Genomic DNA, 25,286 nt, shown 5'->3' on the forward strand with positions numbered 1-25,286 from the left:
CTCCCGTTGATTTGAAGATGGAAGAAACGGGTGTTGGCGTCCCCCTCTTTGATATTTGTAATCCTCATGTTTTGTCTTTTCCTAGCTTGCTCCAACACGGCCAGCCTGACAACTTTTTTCTTGAGTCTCTTTTGAAGGTCCTTGTGCCTCATCTAGATGTAAGATGATTTTCAAAGCCAAACGTTCTCACCTGACGTCTCACGACTACTCCCTCCGTTCCTATCCTAAATATAAGACTTTTCAGATATTTTAATAGACTACATACGGAGCAAAATGTGTGGATCTACACTCTAAAAATATGTCTATACATATGTATATAGTTCGTATTGAAATCTCTAAAAAGGCTTATATTTAAAAAATGAAGGCAGTACAACCCAGCTACATGAAAAAGCAATGCAACAAAACGACCGTGACACCAGAACTTGCGGGCAAGTTGAGAAAAACAACCATTACTTCTACAGGTGTAAATCATCAGCCATATGTGCTTTCCAACCGGAAAAGAAAACGACCGATTCAGGTCTGTATCTTTTACAGGTGTAAAACTGTGAAAAACGACAATCCAATCAGGCCCTAATTGGGCCAAAACTTACAGCATGGACACGCAAGAGAAGAGCAAGACAAAGAAACAACCAAAAATTGGGGCAAACTTACAGTAAGAACCCTGGGACAAACCTGGAAGGAACAATGGCGGATGCAACACAGCTAAGCACCCCTTTTTCTTTGTCTACGCTTCTCCAGCATTGTTCATAGGGATTGGGACTTCAGGGGCCTTGCCTTTCCCTCTACAAATCCACAAGATTTTGCCAAAAACATCAAAAGGGACTGCCAAATGAGGTCATATAGGACTTCAGCTAGTACAGATTACAAACAACTATACTAGATCTAGCAAGAAATAAGAATTCTTAGAAAAGTGTAAGCCCAGAAGATGGGTGCTTTGATCAAACAGAACTGTAATTACATAAAATGGGTGCTTTGATCTTGCTGGTGTAGACATAGAGTACAACTAGTGCAGATTACAAGCAAGCACATATCAGACTTAAACAATAGCAAACAGTAAATTTAAATTTTCTGATAAGGAAGTCTACAGCAATCAAACATGGAGATGCTGACTTGCAATGTTAAAATATATACACCAGTACACCATGGCTGCTTCAGATGTTCAGTTATATTCGGAAAAGCATGATGTGTGTTCAAATGAAATGGTTACTGAAAAAGGTTCTCACCTTGTTCCAGTAGAACATGTAGTGATCCATAATTTTTAAAACATAGAAAACGTTCAGTAAATTCATTGGATCAGGTCTCGTGGTTCCACAGGATGGTGATGCAAAAGCACGATTTTTTTTGCGAATTTAGTAGCAAACCTGCAACGCACAAAAGAGACCAGATGGTTAGCAACATATTGTTCGTCCTGAAGCTAGTTTAGTAAGAAATAACATTTAGCAACAAAAATATTAGTTTTTTTTAGAAGTTTGTAGCAAGCATGCAATGTGTGGTACTGAATAATACAGAAAGCCCGTGTTCAGATTGTCACTGAAAAAAGGACCTCACATTGTTCCAATGGAACATGTAGTGATCCGTAAACATAGTAGATGTTATCTGAATTCATTGGTTCAGATCTCATGGCACAACAGGATGGTGCTGCAAAAAGCACGATTTTTCGAGAAATTAGTACCAAACCTGCAATGCACAAAAAATACCAAATTGTTAGCAAATCTGCCATCCGTCCCGAAGCTAGTTCAGTAAGAAAGAACATCAAGCAAAATCAGGTAAGCTTTTTTTTAAGTTTGCGGTGAGCATGCAGTGTGCAGAACTGGATAAATCATTAGTTCTAAACAAAGAGCACGAAACAAGAACAAAGAGAATGTCTGACACTCGTGTAACTACAGCCTGAAAGTATAATGCTGCAAATTTTATATTGCCCATGAATTCTCAGTTATTACCTTTGTAAAATGTTGTCCTGGTCAAAGTTCTCCTGGCTAGAGCAGAGATGATATCTAACCTGAAAAATACTGTATCACTTAGCTAATAATTCCAGCAATACAAATTCCACCTGCAGACCCTGAATAAGTGGATAGCGTACCATACAATATGCAGTACGCATCACAGATATGTATTACTGTGAAAGCACAATTTTCTTTTGAGAATTTAGGTAGCAATTCTGCTATTCAAACAAACGAGATCAAATGGATAGCAAACCTGTTGTTTTTCCTGAAGCTAGTTTAGTAAGAGAGAACATTTAGCAACAAAAATATAAATTTTTTTAGAAGCTTACAGCGAGCATGTAATGCGTGCCGCTGAATAATTCAGAAAAGCATGAAGCCCGTTTTCAGATGGTTCCTGAAAAAGGGATATCGCATTGTTCCAACAGGAAATGTAGTGATCCGTAAACATGGTAGATGTTATCTGAATTCATTGGTTCAGATCTCATGGCTCAATGGGATGGTGCTGCAAAAAAGCACAATTTTACAAGAAATTAGTACTAAAACTGCAATGTGCAAAAAATATCTTTTGTTTAGCAAACCTGCCATCTGTCCTGAAGCTAGTTCAGTAAGAAAGTGCATTTATAAAAATAAGATAAAGCTTTTTTTAAGTTTGCAGTGAGCATGCAATGTGCAGCACTGGATAAATCATTAATTCTGAACAAAAAGGACGAAACAAGAAGATAGAAGAATCCTGACACTCAAGTAACTATTATCTGAAAATATCATGCTGAAACGTTTACATTGCCCAGGAATTCTCAGTGTCCTAGTCAAAGATCTCCTACCTAGAGCATAAGTGATACCAAACCTGAAATATATCAGTTAGATAATACTTCCAGTGACAGATTCCACTATTACTGCAGACCATGGAATCCTGGATAAATGGACAGCATACCTACAGTATGCAGTACACATGACAACAAATATCAGGTATATGTACTAATAGGAATCAGTATTTGCAAGGATGCTTCAGCTAAAGGTTAAACCCACTAGATTGCTGAAGAGGCGATAGAAGCTCTAGATCAGCAAACTTTAAAAACCAGTAGTGCCAAAAAAATACCTTCCGCAAACTTATTCTGCCATCCTATGAACCTTATGAATGGATTTTTCAGTGCTGGACAAGAATTCTCAGAGATGGCGGTGGCGGTGTGGATGAAGGGCTGCAGCAGGAGGAAGAGCTAACGATGATCAGATCAATCTAGATGAATTGCCAAAAGAGGAAGATAGCTCGTGATACTATGTGAGAATGGTGGAAGCGTCTCTACCTCCATTGGAGGCCGCCTGATGTTTATTTATTGGTGCCGAACGTGGCAAGCGATGTACAGGTCGGTTTTCTAGATTGATCTTGGGAGGCAAGGAGACAGGTTTAAACTAGATTACAATTCCATCTCTAATGCCTCTAGATCCTTCTAGACACCCGCAGGTTACAGATAAAGCCAGGCCTAAGTATCCTGAGATCCCGGACTTCCTAGTCCAGTGCCAAACCATCTTGCACTCAATTCCTGAAGAAGGTAATCCTTGACCTCACAGTACCTTTGTGCCCAACCAACCGGTTCAACACCATCAACTCCTAAGCCGGGGGCCCGGTCAGCAGACTCAAGGTTGATCGGATCTCTCCAGTCAGCCACGTAGGCGGATACTCGTCGTTTGAACTTATACTTGAACTCACTCCATGCCTGGTATTTATAATGGTTGACACGCGCCTGCATGTTCCATATGCTTCTGAAGCCAGCCTTGAGCGTGAAGTGGTGAATTGCGTTCTCCAAAGAATGGTCCACCGCATCAAGAAGAACCAGCGATTTGTGCCTGAGAATCTTCTTCAGGCGGCATGTGTATCCTTGGATGACACCCTCCTGTGGGTGTGATGTTTGGCCAGAGGGGGCAAAATCAAAGCACGGCAGATACACCTGCCCGACGTCTGGATCAACCGGAACAATAGCTTGAAGCATTGATTTTGACGGTTTCTCGGATCCTTTCCAGTTGGGCGAGAAAATGAATTCGTCGACATCTATAAATGCCACCCACTTGCAAGAACTCTGGTGCGTTGCAGCAGAATGGGAGAAGCCGGCTTCCTGCATTTTGATCCACGGCCAAGGCAAGGTAGAGATGCTGATTCCGGCTGACCTCAAGTGGGCCACTTGTTCTGCAAAATCATCCTTACTTCCGTTGTCATACAGGATGAAGTGGTCTACCCCGACAGCGGCATGATACAGCACCCATTCGCGAAGAAACTTAGACACGTTGTGAACCATAGTGCAAGCGCAAATCAGGTTCTTTCGGGCCGGTGTCACCACCAAGCCACTTTCACTCTGCTGTGGACGATAAGTTGCAATAGAGGGGATCGGATCTTCGCCGGTGGCTGCCACCGTGACACGGAACTCTGTTTTCCTGGAGTTCAGAAGCATGGGTGGAGCAGGGCACCTGGTAACCTGCTGTACGGAGGTGATGGCAGGGAAGGATGCCACCACGCCATGGGCGTCGCCGCAGTGGCGATAGACGCACCGGACTGCGCCAGCAGCATGGTTGACGCCCTTTGCAAAGACGAGGACATCGCCGCTGTCGAGAGTTGCAGAGGTGAAGGCGATCCGGTCGCTCCAATTCAGCAACGACGTGCGGTCAGGGCAATCAGCAGAGGAAGCGGAGGCGGGGAGCAGCAGGGGCGCTTGGAGCGGCTGGAGGCTCCGGGCAGGTTCTGGCATTAGGCATACGTACGCGTGGCGGCCCGACCCCGGCAGCCTCCCGAGCGTGCTCGCCGGGGACGACGCCCCACCCTGGAAGGCGCACGTCGCCTTGGCGCCAGGCTCAGCGTCAGCCAGGAGAAGGACCTCCCCGTCCGGGAGCAAGACGGCATCCGCGTCGTCGTGCTGCGGTGGCGAGCGGTCGGCCTCCGACCCCGAGTTCGCGGGGAGGCAGGGCGGCGGCGGCGAGCGGCGAACGGGCAGAAGGCGGCGCGGGAGGCTGGCTTCCGGCTGCGGGGGCGAGGCCTCGGCCTCCGATAGGAGGTAGGGCGGCAGCGGCGAGAGGGCGAAGGGTGGCGGGGCGAAGGGCGGCGGGGCGAAGGAGGGCGAGCAGTCGGCGCCGCCGCCGAGGCCGTGGGGCAACAAGGACGGCGAGAAGAGCTGGCCGTGGGCGTAGGTATGGCCGCCGGCGAGCAGGATGAGGCCGGCTGACACACCGCCGGCGATGGTCAAGACACGGCGCAGGCAGCTGCGGCGTGGGTGATGCGCCATGGCGGCGGGGCGATCGGAGCGGAGAGCTGGAGATTCGAGTTCGCGCGAAAAATCTTGCGATTGGTTTTGGGAGGAAAAAGCTAGGTATTCTACGCGAGAAATCTTGCGATCTGCCCTAGGTATTCTACGCCGTATAATGTAGCGTGCGCGCTACGTATACGGTAGCGTACAGACTACGGACCGACCGATCGACGCCAGCTGTTCCTTCCGGTCCGACCGACGCAGCGAGGTTTGGTCGAGTCGAACCGCCATTGCGTCGCGTCAAAAAAAAAAAAAAAACAGATTACGGACCGCGTCGAGTCTTCGTTGGTTCTCTCTCAAAAAAACAAAATACTTCAGGCTGGTCGTGTGTTCTGGCATAATTTTCTTCCTGCTCCCTCTGTTTCAAAATAATTAAAGTTTTAAATTTGTAGTATGTTTGATCAAATTTATTTAAAAAGTGTGATAAGATCTGCAATATCAAATAAACATAGGGGAACGCTACGCATCCGCCGGATGATTTCTAAAATTATCCGTCACCTAGCTAGCCGTTGGATGGCGATCTAACGCCCTGCATCCCCGCCGCATGGTTCTGAAACGACGCTCGAGTTGCGGAAACTTTCGCTTTGTTGCAAGAAATAAACTTTGGATCTGTTAATTCCTGAAACAACGGTCGAGTTTCAGAAACAATTTGCTTGTTGCAGGGTTTTTTCTTCGTTTTTGCGGGAGAATTTTTTGCAACAAGGGTCATGTTTCAGGAAATTTTGCAACAAAGCTCAAGTTGCAGAACCACTACCTAGGCGGCGGGGCGGCCAGCGAGCTCTTGGCGGCGGGGCGGCCGGCGAGCGGCGAGCTCTAGGCGACGGGGCGGCCGCCGGGGCGGCCGGCGAGCTCTAGCCGGCGGGGCGGCTGGCAGGGCGGCCGGCGAGCTCTTGGCGACGGGGCGGGGCGGCCGGCGAGCTCTTGGCGGCGGGGCGGGCGCGGCCGGCGAGCTCTAGCCGGCGGGGCGGGCGCGGCCGGCGAGCTCTAGCCGGCGGGGCGGCCGGCGACCTCTAGGCGGCGAGGCGGCCGGCGGCGGGGCGGCCGGCGAGCTCTTCCCGTGGAAGCCGTCGTCGCCATGCCTGGGTCCCTCGTTCTGCAACTACTTCCAAGTTGCAGAAACAATGAAGTTGTTTCAGGAAACGGGTCACGGCTCGTCCGCCCGGCCACGTGGCGAACAAAGGAGACGGTGGACGCGAAATCAGGATCCGGTGGGACGACAACGTTTTCCATAAACATAGTACGTTTTTTTTTTGTACTGGTGTTCTACTACGAGTAGATGTTATTGTATTTTTACATAAATTTGGTCAAACCTAACCAAATTTGAGTTAGATCAAGCGTAGAACTTCAGTTATTTTTGAACCGAGGAGGAAAAAGTGAAGCAAATATTTTATTTAGAGTCGTCCAAATTAATCTCTTTATCAAAAAATCTAAACTAACCATAAAATTAGTTTTGATCTTTTGAGCCACCGAGAGGAAGATGCGGCCGTCTCCGACGTCGTGGCCCTCTCCCTGGCCCGCTGCCTCTCGCGACACGCGACACACGCCTTCGATTCAGGTGTTTGCGACGCGGGCATGAGCACCCACCGGTGCGCAACAGGAAGTCGTCGGTGTTCCCGCTACACCGACAGGACACGAGACGAAGCGAAGCCTAAGCAACCACCTGTGTCAACCCGTGGTCGCTTCAGGGAGATGCAGAGGGCAAGCCGCATGTCGTCGCCCGCCTCCACCCCACGGACGAAGGCGTCCTAGAAGATGAGATCGTCCTCGCTGCCAAATCCGGTGTTGCCGCCGCTAAGCTCGACATCGAGAGAAGAGGGGATCGAGAGGGTAAGGAAATCGACGAAAGGTGGAGTGGAGAGTGGAGTGAAGCTAGGGTTTGGTTTGATTGGGTTTTTTTTAGTAAGGACAGTGTGGGGCCCATACAGGCCAGGCTGACGTGGCGGACATGTCCGAAACGCCACATATCTGCCATGTATATAGGCTGAATATGAGGGGTGTTACTAGGGGTCGTTTGAAGAGATCGGTTGGGTCAGCCAAAACTAATCGGTCACTGATCATGGTGTCCACCCGGTTTATAGATGCTCTATTTTGCGGAACTATAAACTACAAACGCGGTTTATAGTTCGGCGGCAGGGTCTATACGGACTCAGAATCGTCGCCCCAAAGTAGAAACTGTATTCAGTGCAAAATTTGAAAAACAGGTTTCACGCAACAAATTATATCGCGAAAGCTTGCCGGAATCATTCGTACATAGGGGCAAATCGTTCGTACATAGCATAGATATATGTACATAAAAGGTCACCAGAGCTCGCCGAAGCTACCCTACCCTAGAACTAGCCAAAACGGAGCTCGCCGCGGCTCGTAAGGTGCGGTAGCTGACCAGCGGCCGCGCTCAATCGGAGTCGGAGTCAGAGGTGAGCTCGACGAAGATCCGCTCCTGCTCAGCGGCCTCACGGAGCCACTCCTCCTTGTCGCCGAACGCGAGGGCCGATGCGAGTCCTTGCTCGTAGAGCACGACACTTGACACTGATCTCCTCCTCCCTCTAGCGGTGTTGCCGCTTTGATTCCTCCTCCCATGCACTGCGCGCAAGCTTCACAGGCAAAATCATGTTCGCCTCCGTTGGGAGAGGAAGTCCTCTGGCCCGACAATGCCACCGGCCCGCCGCGCCTGCCCCGCCTTGGCCTCCGGCTCCCTCCCCACTGCGCGGACCGGGGGGGGGGAGCTCCTCCGGCTCTTTCTTCACCGGGGTGAGAGAGAAGCGCGAGCTGGACGCCCTGGAGGAGCTTCCTGCGCCGAAGAAGAGGCGGCCGCGGGTGGGGTCGTACTCCTCCGTCTCGCGGCAGGGGAGCAGCGGCAGCCGTGGCGGGTGTATCGTAGGGCGGTGTGCTTCCGCGCCCCGTCAGATGACAACCTTGGCAACGTTTCTTTCCCTTCAATTGAGTCTTTGTGTGGGTAGCCACGTTGGTCGCCTACCCCTGTCTTGCAGGCATGATGTAAAAGTTTTCATCTGGTTTTCACAAATTAACCAGGCAACTCTTTTTGTTTAATGAATCAAGATCCTCTTAGATGATTCTCAATCTTTTCGACCACCATCTTTGATTGGCTCGTCTCCATAGATTTGATGGTGCCCGTTGTCTTCAACCTTGGTTTTGTTATGGTTTCTTTGCGACGTGGAAATGCAAAGGGTCGTGGTGGTTGCACCTTATGTATGTTTGTCGGGTTGACCCTGGGGTCCTGGAGTTTCTTCCTTACCAAGTAGTCTATATGTGGTCTATATGTATCGGTTTTCGTTTGTTTTTTCGTTAATTAACTAGGTATTTTTTTCTTCTTTTTAATTAATTGATGAGGCAAATCTTTTGCCTCCGTTTTGAAGAAAAAAATAATCCTCTTGGAGTAACTCCGGTATCAGGTTTGCAAACAGGGTCTAGCTGTCGTGCTGATCAAGGGACTGCTTATTTGACCTTCAACTGAAATCAAATAGACAGGAAACATGAAAGGCAGGGAAAAGGGCCTAAAACGTTCTCACCTAACGACTACGTACAAGTACAACCCAGCTACACGAAAAGCAACGCAACAAAACAACCCTGACACCAGAACCTGCGGGCAAGTTGAGAGAAACAACCAGAAATCGGGGCAAAACTTGCAGCATATGGACACGCAAGAGAAGAGCAAGACAAAGAAACGACCAAAAATTGGGACAAAACTTACAGCAAGGACCCGGGGACAAACCTGGAAGGAACGATGGAAGATGCAGCACAGCTAAGCATCCCCCAATTTTGCTTTGTCTACGCTTCTCCGGAATTGTTCATATGGATTGGGACTTCAGGGACCTTGCCTTTCCCTCTACAAATCCACAAGATTTTGCCAAGAAACATCAAAAGGGACAGCCAAATGAGGAGTTCAGCTAGTACAGATTACAAACAACTGCGTATGTATGAATGTATCATCATAATTACACTGGAGCTAGCAAGGAGTAAGAATTTTCAGAAAACTGTAAAACCAAAGGATAGGTACAGTAAGTCATGATCAAACAAAACTGTAATTACATAAAATGGGTGCTTTGATCTTGCTGATATAGACATAGAGTACAACTAATGCAGATAACAAGCTAGTAGTACATAGTATCAGACTTACACTAATTTTCATTTTCAGAAAACTGTAAGAGATGAGCAAAAGAACTGTAATTGCATGAAAATGGTGCTCTGATCTATTCCCTTTGTTCCTAAATATAAGACCTTTTAGAGAATTCACTATGGACTACATACAGAGTGAAATGAGTGAATCTACATTATAAAATATGTCTATATACATCCGTATGTAGTTCATAGTGAAATCTCTAAAAGGTCTTATATTTAGGAACGGAGGGAGTAGATGCTCAGAGAAGATAGACTCAAGAAACAGCAGTGTCTGACAGCTCAGTATATCAATCATTCTAGTTACTGACTTACAGTCCTCAAAATCCAAATTTACACTGAAACTATATTGGCAACAAACCGAACCGACTACCGGACACAATATATAATGGCATACATGGACAGAGTAAATTGGCTGTAAAAAAAGAGATTCATATAACAGTAAATTGTGAAAAACTATCTTTAATACTACCGAAAATAAACTTAAAACAGCGATCAACAGTAGCACGTAAACTAGAAGACAAAGAGAGAAAAGGGAAAAAATTAACCTACTTACATGGATAGAGAAAATGGACTTCAAACAACAAGTAAATGAGAAAAGGTCAAATACTATTGGAAAATAAACTTGCTAATGTGATGAACAATAGTTGGAACTAAAATAGAAAACCCCTACATACATAGACACAAATAGTTGAGGGAAAACTAGATGACGGACTAAAACCAAGAGAGAATAGAGAATTGCATTACGTACACACAAAGTCAGAAAATATCGGAACACAAAGCGAAAATACACCTACCTAGAATAAAGAAAGGAATAGACTGAAGACTGCAAAACATATACATGCACACTTTGTATACTACTGTAAGCCTATGTATTACTGGAAACTAACCAAAAAAACAAAGAAATGCCAAAAAAAAATCAACAAAGCTGTCATTTCAATTTGCATCCAAATATCTGGCTAAAGAACATTCCCTATCTAAATGTGCAGTTACATGATACATCTGTTACACTATATGTGGATTGCCTAGCCCTTTCCATCAGTTCGGACTTTTGGTTGCGTTGGCTAGTGCATGAAGCTTAACATGGTATCGGAGCTAAGGTCTTGAGTTCAAGTCCTAGCTTTTGCAATTTTTCGCAATTTATTAAAAATTGCTGGTAGCCCCCTTTGTGTCCACGTAGAGGCCTTTTGAGTCATACGTGAGCTTCACGTGTCGTCGCTCTCTTCTGGTTGCACGTGTTGACTTGTCTTCCCCGTCACACGTGAGAGGGGGTGTTACACTATATGTGGATTGCTTAGCCCTTTCCATTAGTTCGGACTTTTGGTTGCGTTGGCTAGTGCATGAAGCTTAACAACATCAAAAGCAATCAGAACTGATGAACTTTCTGCAAACACAAAGACTACATACCACATTTCTAGCACCAACAGATGTTTGCTTCCATTTCAGACATTTCATTTACTACACAAAGAAAATAAAAATGGAGCATCAGGTATGTTAGGAATAAGCAACTTGTATTCCCATGAGGCCATAGGCCAGTATATATACATGTACAGGTGATGGACTATATGCAGGAAACCTCTTATATATTGGGATAAATACAAAAGGGTACATGACTTATATTATAACTCTAACACCCCCCCCCCTCAAACTCATGGTGGATGAACAACACTGAGTTTGAAGAGATAAAAGCCATATTGTGCTCTAGTCTGGGCCTTCGTCACGAAATCCGCCAACTGTAACTCAGAAAGCACATACTGAAGAGCAATAACCTGATCCTGCACAGCAGCGCGCACATAGAAAGCATCAACGCCAATATGCTTGATGAGCTCATGCTTCACAGGGTCGCGTGCAATGCTAATAGCACCTGTACTGTCAGATAAGAGCAGAGTTGGTGTAGTGACAGAAACACCGAAATCCTGAAGTAACCACCGTAACCAAGTCACCTCTGCCGTCAAAAGAGCCATCGCTCGCAACTCAGCCTCTGCACTCGAACGGAAAACTGCAATATGTTTCTTCTTCCAGGCAATGAGAGAACCATCAAGAAAAACACAGTAAGCAGAAAGTTAACGGCGATCTGAAGGATCACTAGCCCATGTAGCATCCAAATAGGCCTGAAGCGGTAAAGAACTGGAGCGAGGAAAGAATAGACGGTGAGAGATCGTGCCCCGAAGATATCGGAGAACACGGAGAAGATGACTATAGTGAACCGATGTGGGAGCAGAGACGAACTGACTCAGAATATGAACCGGATAAGAGATATTCGGACGAGTGACAGCTAGGTAAACAAAACTGCCAACAAGATGACGATAACGCGTCGGGTCAGGCAGGGGATCACCATCAGTAGCAGAGAGGTGAACATTGAGCTCCATAGGAGTCTCAACAATGCGCTCATCAGTAAGAGCAGCACGAGCAAGAAGATCCTGGATATACTTTTCCTGGGATATAAAGAAGCCATCAGAGGTAGAAGAAACTTCAATCCCAAGAAAGTAGCGAAGAGGTCCAAGATCAGACATAAAGAACTGCTCACTAAGACGGGCCTTAACAAAGGCAATATACTCGGGGTCATCCCCAGTGATGACCATGTCATCAACATAGAGAAGAAGAAGAGTCCGACCACGAGGAGAAAGATGAATGAACAATGCTGGATCATGAACACTGGGTCAAAAACCAGCGGCAGTCACCACAGAGGCAAAACGCTCAAACCAGGCGCGAGGGGCTTGCTTAAGGCCATAGAGAGAGCGGCGAAGACGACATACCATGCCATCAGGAACAGAATACCCAGGTGGTGGCTGCATGTACACCTCCTCACGCAGCTCACCATTAAGAAAAGCATTCTTAACATCAAGCTGAGAAATAGACCAATGGCGTGTAGAGGCCACGGCAAGAAGTGTACGAACAATGGTCATATGAGCCACATGAGCAAAAGTCTCGTCATAATCACGACCATGCTCCTGCTGAAAACCACGAGCCACAAGACGAGCTTTGTGACGCTCAAGAGAACCATCAAAGCGAGTCTTAACCTTGTAGACCCACTTACAAGTGATGGGACGGACTCCGGGAGGAAGGGAAACAAGATCCCACGTACCAGTGCGTTCAAGAGCAGCAATCTCCTCTGCCATCGCAAACTGCCATTCAGGATGAACAACAGCCTGATGATAGGTAGTCGGCTCAAGAACAGCAGCACCAGCGGTGGAAAATCCAAAACGATCAACAGGCGGACAAGGACGAGAACGCAAGCCATAAGTAGGCTGAGACGAGGATGACGACACATCCATAGAGGCATCCACATAACGTGAACGACGAGTGTAACACTGAGGAAAAGATGGAACAATGGAAGGAGGAATCGCCAAGGTAGAATCGGGAAGAGGCGACGAAGAAGTCACCGGAGATGAAGGTGTAGAATCAGGTGACATGCTAGACGAGGAGACCGTGGAAGATGGTGGCGACAAATCGACTGGAGGTGGAGAAGCAGAGGGAGCGGAACGAATAGGCAAAGGCTCGACGGGTGTGATAGGTGTGCCAGGAAAAGTGAGGAAAGAGATATCCTCCATTGAAAAGGTCGAGGAAGATGGGCGTGGGTAGAAGGGACGAGACTCATCGAAAGTCACATCCCGAGAGATACGCATCCGACGACCGATAGGATCCCAACAACGATAGCCCTTATGTTCATCACTATAGCCTAAGAAGACACACTCAACAGACTGAGCGGTCAGTTTGGTGCGTTCGCGGGGGGCAAGAAGAACATAACAAACACAACCAAACAAGCGAAGCATCGAATAATCGGAAGATCGATCAAAAAGACGCTCGAAAGGAACACCACCCTGTAGAGCAGCGGAAGGCTGGAAATTGATGAGATAGGTGGAGGTGGAGACGGCCTCAGCCCAAAAATGAGGCGGGGGAGAGGCAGCAATCATCAATGCACGAGCTGTCTCAAGAAGATGACGATGCTTGCGCTCAGCGACGCCATTCTGAGCGTGAGCACCAGGACAAGAGAACTGAGAGAGAGTCCCTTGCTCAGCAAGAACACCACGCAACATCTTAGAGAGATACTCGCCAGCGGAGTCAGCACGGAACACACGAATGGGAGAAGAGAACTGAGTATGAACCATGGCAACAAAACGCTTATAAATGGACAACACCTCACTACGAGAAGTCATGAAATAAAGCCATGTGTAACGAGAAAAGTCATCTATGAAAATAATATAGTATTTATGACCCCCTTTCGAAGCGAAGGGAGCCGGACCCCATACATCGGAATGAACTAAATCAAAAGGACGCTTAGACACTGACTCACTATGTGGATATGGTAACTGAATCTGCTTGCCAAGACGACAACCCTGACACTATAAAGAGGCATCTCCTGAGACAAACCCCAGAAGACCTCGACGAACTAACGGCGACAAACGAGAACCACACAGATGACCAAGTCGATGATGCCACTGCTGGAAGGAACCAGTAGCCGAGGCGACCAAAGCGGAAGAACTGGCGATAGAGTGGGCAGCGGAAGGAACATGAAGCCAGTCCAACTCCCAAAGACCCTCAGATTCACGGCGGCGAGGACCAGCCCCAACCAGAGTGTGCGTGCGACGGTCCTGGACAGAACAAGAGTCAAGGTCAAGGATGACACGACAACCAGAATCAGCAAGTTGACCAGCGAAAAACAGGTTCATGGTAAGTCGAGGAACATGAGCAACATCAAGAACAGAATAAGGAGTGGTAAGATTGCCTCTACTAACGACAAAAGGGGGAGTACCATCAGCGGTGAGGACATGAGCAGGAGAATCAAGCGATCGAAGAGAGGACAAAGTGGAAGAATTAGAAGTCATATGAAAGGAAGCTCCAGAGTCCAGAACCCATGGGGATGTACCTGACTGTGTAGAAGGTGGTTGCTCAGTGCGGGAAGCCTCAGTCACAGAACCAACAGTACCCGTCGAAGAAGAACCTGAAGCAGCGAGCAGACGCTTAAGTCTCAGAATATCCTGCTCAGTCAAAGCGATGGCCGAAGCTGTCGAAGTAGATGACGAAGTCACTGTAGATGATGATCGTGCCTTGCGCAAGTGTTTCTTCTTCGTGTAGCAGTGGGACTCAATATGACCATCATTGTTGCAGTAGTCACTGTGGACGGGGGCGACCTGAGCCTCCAGAAGGAGTGCGCAAGAGCGGCGGAGCACTCGAGCGAGAAGGGGTCGGTGCAGCAAGTGGCGTAGAAAAAGTCCAAGCAGCGAGCACCGAGGGAACCTCCAGCAAACCAGCACCACGTAAGCGAGTCTCCTCAGCACGAATCTCAGAAAGCGCCTCCATGAGAGAAATACGGCCACGAGCAAACAACTGAGCACGCCGGGGCTCAAACTCCTTACGGAGCCGAGACAGGAACTCGTAGACGCGATGAAACTCCAAGTCGGCCTGGACAGCCTGGCAACAGGGGCAAGTGCGACAACCAGCACTGCGGAGAGAATCAAGCTGGCGCCAGATAGCAGAACTCTGTGCATAGAAGTCATCAACAGTAGAGTCACCCTGCTGAAGAGCATGCTCCTGACGGACCATAGAGAGGTATAAGGCATCACCAGAGGGCTCATAGCGCTGACGAAGGCGAGTCCACATCTCAAACACAGTAGGAAGGCCCAGAAACTCAGAGGCAAACTGAGGCAGAACGCTAGCAGTGAGAACAGCTGCAGCACGAGCATCATCATCAAGCCACTGGGTGTAAGCAGACAGAACACCATGATACGTCTGAAGAGCCTCCTCATAAGCCAAAACCTTCTCATCATAAGCACGGATAGCGGCCTCATCAGCGAGCTTTGCCGCATCCTTTGTGGTCTGAGGAGCATCCGCAGGAAGAGCCGGTGGGGTCGGCGGAGTGGGAGCCATGGGAGGAACCGTCTGATGCGAACGCGATGGGAGGGAGCCGCTCGATCTGGCTGATGGAAGGAATCAGCCACGGGAGGAAACGTCTTGATCTGGATGACTTGGAGCTGGAGGAAACGTCTTGATCTGCGGCTCGATCTGGCTGATGAAAGGAATCGAGCCACGGATCTGGCTGATGAAAGGAAGCAGAGGAACCGTCTCGATCTGGCTGGTCTGGCGATGGGAACCGCGTCCGAACCGCATCGCGTACTGATGGGGGAACCGCTCCGGCTTGATCTGGCTGGAGCGAAGCGGATCCTCGATCTGGAGCGGCGCTCGATCTGGATGACTTGGGGCCGCCGCCTCGACTGGAACTCCTCCTCGTGCGAGCATCCTCGACTGGAACTCCCTCGGGCGAGCGGGACGAGATGAGAGGAGCGGGACGGGACGAGCGGGACAGGGTCGCCGCGACGGGAAGATTAGATCAGGAAGAGCACGAGTTGCGCGTGCAAAAAGAACCTAGGCTCTAATACCATGTTAGGAATAAGCAACTTGTATTCCCATGAGGCCATAGGCCAGTATATATACATGTACAGGTGATGGACTATATGCAGGAAACCCCTTATATATTGGGATAAATACAAAAGGGTACATGACTTATATTATAACTCTAACAAGGTACACACCATATGCATACTGACTAGAATCACCGAGCCCGTAACCAAAACGAGAAACAAATAGTGTAGGCTAAAAAACTCACATGGGTCGCACTGAGACCAGACAAAGCTTTAACAAAATTATCATCATCCATGATAGATCCTGAAGAAGTTACAATAAAAAGAAACTTAGTAAGCACAAAACATGAAAACCTAGTATACTCGGGATTTTTTTTCTTTCTAAAAAGACATAAATTAACCTGGGAAATAGGGTATGGATCATCTTCAGCAAAGTCACTGAGCAAAAATTGCTTCCAGAATCATCAGTGTCAAAAGAAGATTGTATGTGAATATTCGGCTCGGAAGCCTTGCAGAGTTTACCCATTACAGTAATCTATATATTATAAGCCACAAAAAATAGAGTTCAGATGATCTCTAACTACGATCAACCGTAAAAAGAAGAATATAAAACAACAGGAATGATACAGTGCAAAGTACATATATGTTCCATGGCGATTATATAAAAATTACATAAGGTATACATGTCACTTACAGTAATCAAAGCACAGTACTTAAACAAGAACCTTAACTGTAACTGCCTAAAAAATGGAACCACTAGCTACTCCATCAGCAGAAGTGATCATAAGAACGAACATGATAATTTCAGAAGAGCATTAGTACACTCAACATATACTAATCAACCTTGTTGTTGGTAAAACAGCAAGAACCTCACAAGAAGGGAATACTACGTATACTCCCTTTGACCCATATTAATTGGAGTAGTATAATTCACGAGTTACATAGAGGAGAATAACAAGCACAACATCCAGGTGACCATAACAAACAGAACGACAATCCAATAATTTTACATCCACTAAAACAATATAAGAGCAAGCAATAGGTAATTTGCAGTGGGCAAAGAAATGTTACACAAAGAGCAGGGGGGTGAACATTGCTGAAAAATATATAGCATTTCTGAACATTAATATTACACAATAATCCAAGAGCTACATAGAAGGCAAATTAGATTACTGACAACACTTGATGTACTACTCACGTAGTTCCCTGATAAAATACTGACAACACGCCTATAAGTTACAACACCAGCATGGAAGGAATTAACCAATTACACCACAACACATACATACAGCAGAGCACTTGTAGGCGAAAAAGGGATGAAAAAATACATGGGGTATCACAATCATCAAAAATCCACTTATTGTTGAAAGACCCACATCCTCATATAGACTGATTGAAACTCATAAACTAAACAACTTACTACAGACAAAATGCAGGCATACAACAGAAATTCATTTTTGGAACTCGTTTAAAAACAAATCAACAAATGTTTCAATGCTTAAAAAATTCTGAGAAAAAATCCACAGTATCATATGGATGTATACTGCATACTTGTATTAGGATGAAATACATTGACATGAGAGCTACACAAAAAAGAAAAAATGCTGACATTGGAAACAGCAAACAGTGTATGTTCTGTTCACTATGTAAAACCAACAATTTTCACTTTTTTGTGTAGCTCATGAGTCAATGTATTTTCTCATGACATTTTACACACGTGTAGTATACATCCACATGCCAATGTGGAATTGTTTTCAGAATTTTTTGAAACTATGAAATGTTATTTTCGAATCTTTCAAAAAAGGGGCTCCATGTAGCCCGAGCACTAAAACACCGCACTCCCACTTCACGCAGGCGCGGGAAAAATGGACAAATAAAATGGACCAGCATTTACGCCATACGCTTGTGAATGCATGCTATAGGTCAAAAATAAGCAAAGTTGCATCTATTTCCAAAGTGTGGCAGATGTAAAAAATATCGATCGACAGAACATGAACAAAAAAATCCTAGACTTCACAATCAGTGCTCTATTGCTGTTTGAAGCAACTTGGAAACTACAGAACAAACAACTAAACAAATGGTCCCTCCTTCCGCGAATAAGTGTACATCTAGCTTTTGGAATTTTTTTCAAAACTATGACGTATTTTATAGCAAATTTGAAAACTATAGGGCCGAACGCAAAAAATTCAGTAATATGATCCCGTCGGCCTGCTGTGGGCCGAAGAGTGTCCCGTCGGCCTACGGTGGGCCGAAGAGGGGCCCGTCGGCCTCCAGGCAACCGAAGTGGGGCCCGTCGGCTTCCCGTTGGCCGAAGAGGGACCCGTCGGCTTCCCGTTGGCCGAAGAGTGTCAGGGGCACAAAACGTGATTAAGATAGCCTCAAATGAAAAAGTTATAAACATGAAAAATCTTCGTCTCGTCGAAACGGTTGATTTTGATATAGAAGTCGTCTTAATCCGAGGTCGTATGCGACCTGTAGAGCCAAAACAAGGTCAGGGACAGAAGTTGTAGAGTTACTTCGGACAAACCGAATGGATGTCAGAAAATTTGTCACGGGGCACCCGGTGCACTCGGTGAGACCGTGTGGAATACAGAAGAGTACACAAGTTTGGTCACGTTCACTCGGTGAGACCGTGTGGAATACAGAAGAGTACACAAGTTTGGTCACGTTCACTCGGTGAGACCGAGTGAACGTGACCAAACTCTCCGAGTGACTGCATAAATCTTGTTAACCCCATCTTAAAATATGTTTCCACCATACAGAAATTATGTTGAGATTACATAAATATGATGCATCCAATTTTCATGATTCATTTGTATCATAGTTTTGCTTCTTTACGGTGCACAACTTGCTTCATACGCACCATAGTTATGCTACTTCATTTCATATGGTTTACTTTACGTGCTTCACACTGGTGCTTCTACATTGTGTTCATATGCTTCATTGCATGCTTCATATTGTTTCTTAGGCATCATCTTTGTATCCAAATCAAACTAATCATGCTTCCTAAACTTCTGCAAGGCTAGCAAGAGTGGAAGATCATGCTTTCCCGACGGTGGGCATGTCATGGTCATCGATGGTGGGCATGGAGTGTAACATGAGATCGAGCATCTCGAGTACCCAATGTTTTGTCATCATTTTGGAAGCAAACTAGCAACACAAACACTAGGTTGTTCAAGTTCACGGGCGTCGTTCCCTCGTTGCTGACAGTGTCGCTGCTCTCCACGGGACTCTTGGGGCTCACAATGTGGACACCAACAGACATGTAACTATATATTATTGTTTCTCACATATGTTACTATGGCAGTGAACTTTTGCTTGAGCCGCCGCTAGAGTATGTTTCAACCAACATTAAAGTATGCTTCAAACAATGTTGTGTTGCTTATCTTGGTAAATTGTACTGACATTTTGATTCTTTTGGAGAATTTTATTTTTTAACCTATGTTGGTGTGTGCTTCATTGCATCTCTTCTCGTGAGTGCTTCCATTGTACATACATTTTGCTCCACTGTTTCTAGACGTGCTTGTTAGTTTCTCATACAATCAAGATGATGTTACTATGAATATGAGTGGTGGCTAAATTGTTGATGATGGGCTGGATAAGACACAAAAGTGAAACATACTATCGTAATAATATTTTTGTTGTTTTTGCCTACAGAGTTGTAAATTATTGTTCACATCGGCTGAAATTTGTTTCGATGCTTCGTGCTTCTCTTTGTGCTCCGAGTGAACATGACCAAACTTATGTACTCTTCTATATTCCACACGGTCTCATCGAGTGCACCGGGTGCCCGTTGACAAATTTTCTGACATCCATTCGGTCTGTCCGAAGTAACTCTACAGTTTCTGTCCGTGACCTTGTTTTGGCTCTACAGGTCACATACGACCTCGGATTAAGACAATTTTTATGTCAAAATCAATTGTTTCGACGAGACAAAGATTTTTCATGCTGATAACTTTTTCATTTGAGGCCATATTAATCACGTTTTGTGCCTCTGACACTCTTCGGCCAACGGGAAGCCGACGGGCCCCTCTTCGGTCCACCGTAGGCCGACGGGCCACTCTTCGGCCCACCGCAGGCCGACGGGGTCATATTTCTGAATTTTTTGCGTTCGGCCCTATTGTTTTCAAATTTGCTATAAAATACGTCATAGTTTTGAAAAGAAATCTAGCTTTTGTCCTAAGTCAAAGTTTCAAGATTTTGATCAACTTTAGAAAAAAGTAGCAGCATTTATGGCACTAAATTAGTATCACTAGATTCGTTCTGAAATGTACTTTCATAATATATTAATTTGATGTCTTATATGTTGCTACTCTTTTCTACACAGTCGGTCAAAATTACAAAACTTTGACTTGGAACAAAAAGTAGAAGTACACTTATTCGCGGACGAGGGAGTAGTAATCTGCTGCCCAAAGCTAGCTCTCAATTCTCATCACTGAAGAACTGCAGGATAAAAAGGTAGCTGCTGTGCTTGCTCCTCCTCCATACCCGGTAACTGGTGAAACCGTAGATTCAGAACTACTGGCATATTTCGCTCCAATTCGACCAAAAAGTGTATTCGGGGATAAAACCGAAGAGCTACCTACGGGATACACTCCCTCAACGTGACCGAATCATGCCGATACCTAGTTCCCCGTGAATTTAGTGATGAAATCTGAGGCAACGACTTAACACATTTCAATACCAAATCAGCAACACAACCAGCACAGCAGGGACAGGCGCACCGGCGAGGTTGAAGCGGAAGCCGATCACGGAGCAGGGCGTGGCTCCGTCGTCGGAGCAGGGCCAGGTGGTGTGGTCGGCGGGGAAGGGCGGACAGGTGCGGCGACGTCGAGGTCGCCGGGGCCGAGCCAAGGTAGGCGGGCGAGCAGTGGACGTCGAGGTCGTCGGGGTCAAGCGAGGGAAGGTGGCCGAGTAGAGGTCGTCGGGGTCGTGGCGCCGTGGCGACCGACCAGGGGAGGACGGTGGGGTTGCGGGGACCGGTGTAGGTGGCGGAGGCAGGAAACTAGAGAGAGACGGCAGCAGCCGGCCAGCGCTGGCGCCACGAGGTTCAAGCCCACGCGCCGCAAGCCCGCAATGGCTGGTAGGGGAGAGCGGCTGGAAGGAGATTGGTCTGGTTGGTCTCGGACAGACCTAGGCACCGTTTACGGCGTGTTTGGTTCACATCTTTGGGGCACTTCACTTGGTTTGGTTGGACGAATGCAGGCTAAAAATCAATATCTGCATGTAATTTGATTGTCTGCATTAGGCTTTTTGCAGGAGGAAATTAATTAGTCAGCATGTTGTTTGGTTACGTGCATCATTTGTTGTTAAACAATCAACATATTGTTTGGTTGTAAACGGTTAAAGATGTGATCACCGCTTCTTACAAATGATGATCTTACCACACACGCTGAGCATTGTTTTGTCCTAGCTAGAAAACAAACGGTAGTTTTATTCTAGCTGCTAGCAAATGACAGTACAAGTTATTAAGAGCCAACATGGTTGAATAAGGATAGTTCAATGATGCTAACTAAGGTGCTTCCTCTTCCTCGCTTCTGCTGCCTCTTTCTTCTTCTTCCTCTTGTTCTTCTGCTTCAGATCCTTGTCTGATCTCTGTTATTCCGCATTGCCTGAGCCCACTCCAACCTTTTGTTCTTTCACGTTTCGTTGTCGAACGCCTCCACACCATGGCTGGAGTTGATCACCTCATGAGGAGTCACATCTTCCTCCTCCGGCACAAATTTATCAACTCCCCATTGCAGGATCCAATTATGAATGATGCAACATGCAAGAACAAGCTTCACATGGGTAGGGTAAGGGTGGAATAGCTTCTGACCCAGGATCTTAAACCTGTTCTTCACAGCTCCAAAGGCCCTCTCAACAGTCACTCTAAGGCTGGAGTGTCTGAGGTTGAACAGTTCTTGAGGAGTCCTAAGATAGTTCCTACCAGCAAACTCGTATAGATGGTACCTGGTTTTCCTGAAGGGTTGAAGGACACCTGGCCGACATGCATAGCCAGCATCTTTAAGGTAGAACTTGCCATCGGGGATGTTGATGCCATCATGACGACTCATGTTGTCACTGAGAATGTTAGCATCATATGTTGAACCTTACCAGCCAGCCAGCACATATGTGAACTTCAGATCGAAGTCAACAACAGCTAACACATTTTGGCTTGTGTAGTGTTCCTCCCTCTATATGTTGCAGCTTGTGACATCGACACTTTGGCGGTGACATGAGTACCATCTATTGCTCCAATGCAATCCTGAAATGGCATTACAATATGTTGTTAGTCCATAGAAGAACAATAACAACACATCAAGGCATGAACTACATACTGTATAAGTGCTTGCCTTGAAGTATGGGTACCATCTTGGGCTACTGCGAATCTTGGTAGGAGTTCGGCCGGTTGGTGACTTGATCATCTCTCCTCTGAGCTCCCCAACGACATACAACACTTGCTTGAAGTACCTGGAGATGGTCTCCATTGATCTCCTGAAGGTGTTGTGTACAACCCTGAACCTCTAGTTATGACCAACAACATGGAGGAACATGGCCACTTGCTCATCCACAGTAGTGTTGATGCTATCTTGTAGCAGCCCCCTGCTCCTAAACGTCTTCACAAGTCTGCTGAAAGGGGCTCTCTTCATTCTAAGCATCCATAGAGCATCTGTGTCATTGCGGTTGTAGATGTAGTTCAGATTGGTCATCATCTATTGTTCCCGGATTAACATCGGACCATACCGGATGAGAGGTTTCTCATTCCGACGGACAGCTCTCTTATGGACCAATAGGATCCAGGCCTGAACCACAGCTATGAGCGATGCTGCCTGAACTAGAAGCTTCGACCGTTCATCCACAACCTAAGCCACATCCATCGTGCGGTTAGGGCAAACGCTATCGACCCTAAATGCTCTTGTCGAACGACCTATCACATAACAGAGGAGGGAGAGGGGTAGCTTACCATCTTCGGTGTCGGTGGAGACATGGCAGAGACGAGGATGGCCGGACGGAGTCGAGGAAGAAGGGGAGAAACAGCTGCCGGGGAGTGGTGTTGCTGCTGTGTAACGCCCAAGATGCGGTCCTATCCTTATTCTGGTGCGAGGGCCTCGACAGGGATAGAAACACATCTCGTCGTTTCACAAGAATGGATATCGTTACAAGTACATGTACTGAAAACATGAGTATAAGGAGTTGGCTTACACTCGCCACTAGCTACATCAGAGTCACATCAGCAAAATACATCTAATCATCATGAAGAAGAGCAGGGTCCGTCTACGGACGAAAACAAATGATAAAAGAACGACATCCATCCTTGCTATCCCAGGTTGCCGGCCTGAAGCCCATCCTAGATCGACGAAGAAGAAGAAGAAACTCCAAATAGCACAATCAACGCGCTCACGTCAAAGTAACTCCTTACCTGTACCTGCAACTGGTGTTGTAGTAATCTGTGAGCCACATGGACTAAGCAATCTCATTTCCAAAGGTATCAAGACTAGCAAAGCTTAATGGGTGAGATATGGTTAAGTGATGAAGCTGCAACAAGGGACTAAGTATTTATTTTAGGTGGCTAACTTATGAGTACAAGAATAAAAGAGGGGGGGTGATCTACACATAGCGGACATGAACTACTGATGATCAAATGAATGATCCTGAATACCTACTTATGTCAGACATAACCCCATCGTGTCCTCAATCGGAGAAGGAGCTCACGAAAGAGACAGTCACGATTATGCACTCAGTTGGCATATTTTAATTAAGCTTACTTCATGTTTTCTAGAACCGGATGTTAAACAAAGTTTCCACATTGCCACATAACCACGGGCACGACTTTCCGAAAGATTTAACCCTCTAGGAGTGCTCCAACTAGTCCATCACATACTACCACACGCTGCAAGGGAATGACCTCGATCACAGAAACCCGTGATCTCCTCGGGTTCCTATTGGAAAACCTCAACCTCGAGATAACCCAGAGAATCCTCGGAATCCCTCACACAAGACGCTCGAGAAAGGTAAAACAAGTCCGGCAAGACTGCCCGACGTGTCGACGATCCCGATAGGAGCCGCGTATCTCGTTCTCAGGACACGACGGATGGTTACCACGCCAGACGCCAAGTTGCCCCGGGTAGCGTTAATAAGCTGCTCTATTTGGGACCAACACCATCTGCACTGGCCCCACTGTATTATGTTGAATTACTCATCGGGTTCATGATGCCCTATGTTTTCAGTATTAACAGAATTATTATGTTGGGCAAATATAGTACCAATGTTGGGCCTTCCAGACGAGCTTTATCCCAAAACGAGAATCTAGGGGGTCCTCATAACAACCCCAAGCATGTTAGGAGCACTCATTTATGGAAGATAACACCGGTAGCCGAAACTAAGGCGACAAATGTGGAACAAAACACCAGGCTAAAAAGGTCGAGCCTTCCACCTTTTACCAAGTACATAGGTGCATTAAATTAATTTAGGAATCATATGGCGATATAAGAAGGAACCCATGTTTTCACATGGAAGCAACTACATTTGCAACTAGCAACGCTAACACATGGTTAAGCAAGCAGTAACATAGCCAATCAGTGGTTTGCTAGGTTGTAGGAAGGCTGAAGGTTTTCATGGCAATGTTGGAAGGCTGATATTTAACAGGTGGTAGGTAGCGAGACATAGCGAAAGAAACGATACAACTAGCATGGCAATGATAGTAATGATATCTTGGAAAATGTTCATCTTGCCTGAGATCCTGTTTGGAAGAAGAATGACTCCCTAAAGCAGACGGACCAACATAGTCGAACGGGTCCTCACATTCTGACACGCTTGCGGAACTCTATCAAGACGAAGCAAACCGGAAACAAGCATCAACACACAATATTCACCATGACACTTGCACGATATGATGCACAACACATATGATGCATGACCAGTTTCAAAAATGCAAGGCATGGCATGACAATTCACCTCACGCGAACACTACACATTAAATGAAGCTCAATATGCAACGAGTTGCATATTGACGGAACACCACATTTAATTATTTAGCTCACTCCCGTTTAGGTACACGGTAATATTAAATTTTGTTAAACATGGCAAGGGGTAAAGCACAAATAATCTACCTATCTAGGCATTTTAAATAAGGTCGGAAACGACATATAGCGTCTCCGAAATGACCCCGCATGTTAGCTTTGTAATCTGTCCAGATCTGTCCTAAACACATTTTAAGTTTGTTAAACCGCAAAACAAAGTGGTTCACGTGATTCTACTCATCGTTCTAGTCCATTTACATATATGGCTCATCTCCAACGGATTTACGATTAATTAACTACGGTCTAAATCATTTCTATCACGTTGTCACGCAGACCAATGCAAACAACACACTAAACAGCTTTAAACATGCATGAGAGCTGGAAAATATTATTCTAAGCGAAAATCTACATGTTTTACATATCTAACTTGTCGCGATCCGACGCACGGTTTAAAAACTACGGGCGTTTGAAAAATATGTGTTTTTCTAAAATTGGATAAATTCGTAGGACAAAAAAATAACGCATGGGCCGTGCAACCGGGCCGAAACAGAGCATGGCAAC

At 46.3% G+C, this 25,286-nt stretch overlaps 1 protein-coding gene, 1 long non-coding RNA gene and 1 pseudogene across 6 annotated transcripts; all 3 read right to left on the reverse strand.

The window, feature by feature from the left end:
• Positions 1 to 464: 464 nt before the first annotated feature.
• LOC123447771 (glycosyltransferase family 92 protein RCOM_0530710-like) lies at positions 465 to 5,683 on the reverse strand. 4 transcript variants are annotated; one of them, XM_045124441.1, is made up of 9 exons: positions 3,245 to 5,683; positions 3,040 to 3,139; positions 2,765 to 2,874; positions 2,273 to 2,445; positions 1,941 to 1,999; positions 1,549 to 1,677; positions 1,224 to 1,361; positions 673 to 782; positions 465 to 542 (listed from the first exon to the last, which is right to left on the reverse strand). In XM_045124441.1, exon 1 carries the CDS (start codon positions 5,207 to 5,209, stop codon positions 3,422 to 3,424), a length of 1,788 nt encoding a protein of 595 aa, XP_044980376.1. In that variant the 5' UTR covers positions 5,210 to 5,683; the 3' UTR covers positions 465 to 542; positions 673 to 782; positions 1,224 to 1,361; positions 1,549 to 1,677; positions 1,941 to 1,999; positions 2,273 to 2,445; positions 2,765 to 2,874; positions 3,040 to 3,139; positions 3,245 to 3,421. The 4 variants fall into 4 exon arrangements, with proteins under 4 accessions (XP_044980376.1, XP_044980377.1, XP_044980374.1 ...); XM_045124442.1 differs by lacking the exon at positions 1,549 to 1,677; XM_045124439.1 differs by having other exon boundaries at positions 465 to 782.
• Positions 5,684 to 7,432: 1,749 nt separating this feature from the next.
• On the reverse strand, positions 7,433 to 20,850 carry LOC123447774. Of its 2 annotated transcripts, XR_006631539.1 has the most exons (5): positions 20,448 to 20,850; positions 16,125 to 16,258; positions 15,969 to 16,027; positions 8,961 to 9,074; positions 7,433 to 7,821 (listed from the first exon to the last, which is right to left on the reverse strand). It is a non-coding gene; the product is annotated as an uncharacterized LOC123447774 (long non-coding RNA). The 2 variants fall into 2 exon arrangements; XR_006631538.1 differs by lacking the exon at positions 7,433 to 7,821 and having other exon boundaries at positions 8,168 to 9,074.
• Positions 20,851 to 21,299: 449 nt separating this feature from the next.
• Positions 21,300 to 22,693, reverse strand: LOC123450236 (annotated as a pseudogene).
• Positions 22,694 to 25,286: the final 2,593 nt, after the last annotated feature.

This window comes from Hordeum vulgare, chromosome 4H (genome assembly GCF_904849725.1).
Source record: "Hordeum vulgare subsp. vulgare chromosome 4H, MorexV3_pseudomolecules_assembly, whole genome shotgun sequence".
Lineage (NCBI taxonomy): Eukaryota > Viridiplantae > Streptophyta > Magnoliopsida > Poales > Poaceae > Hordeum > Hordeum vulgare.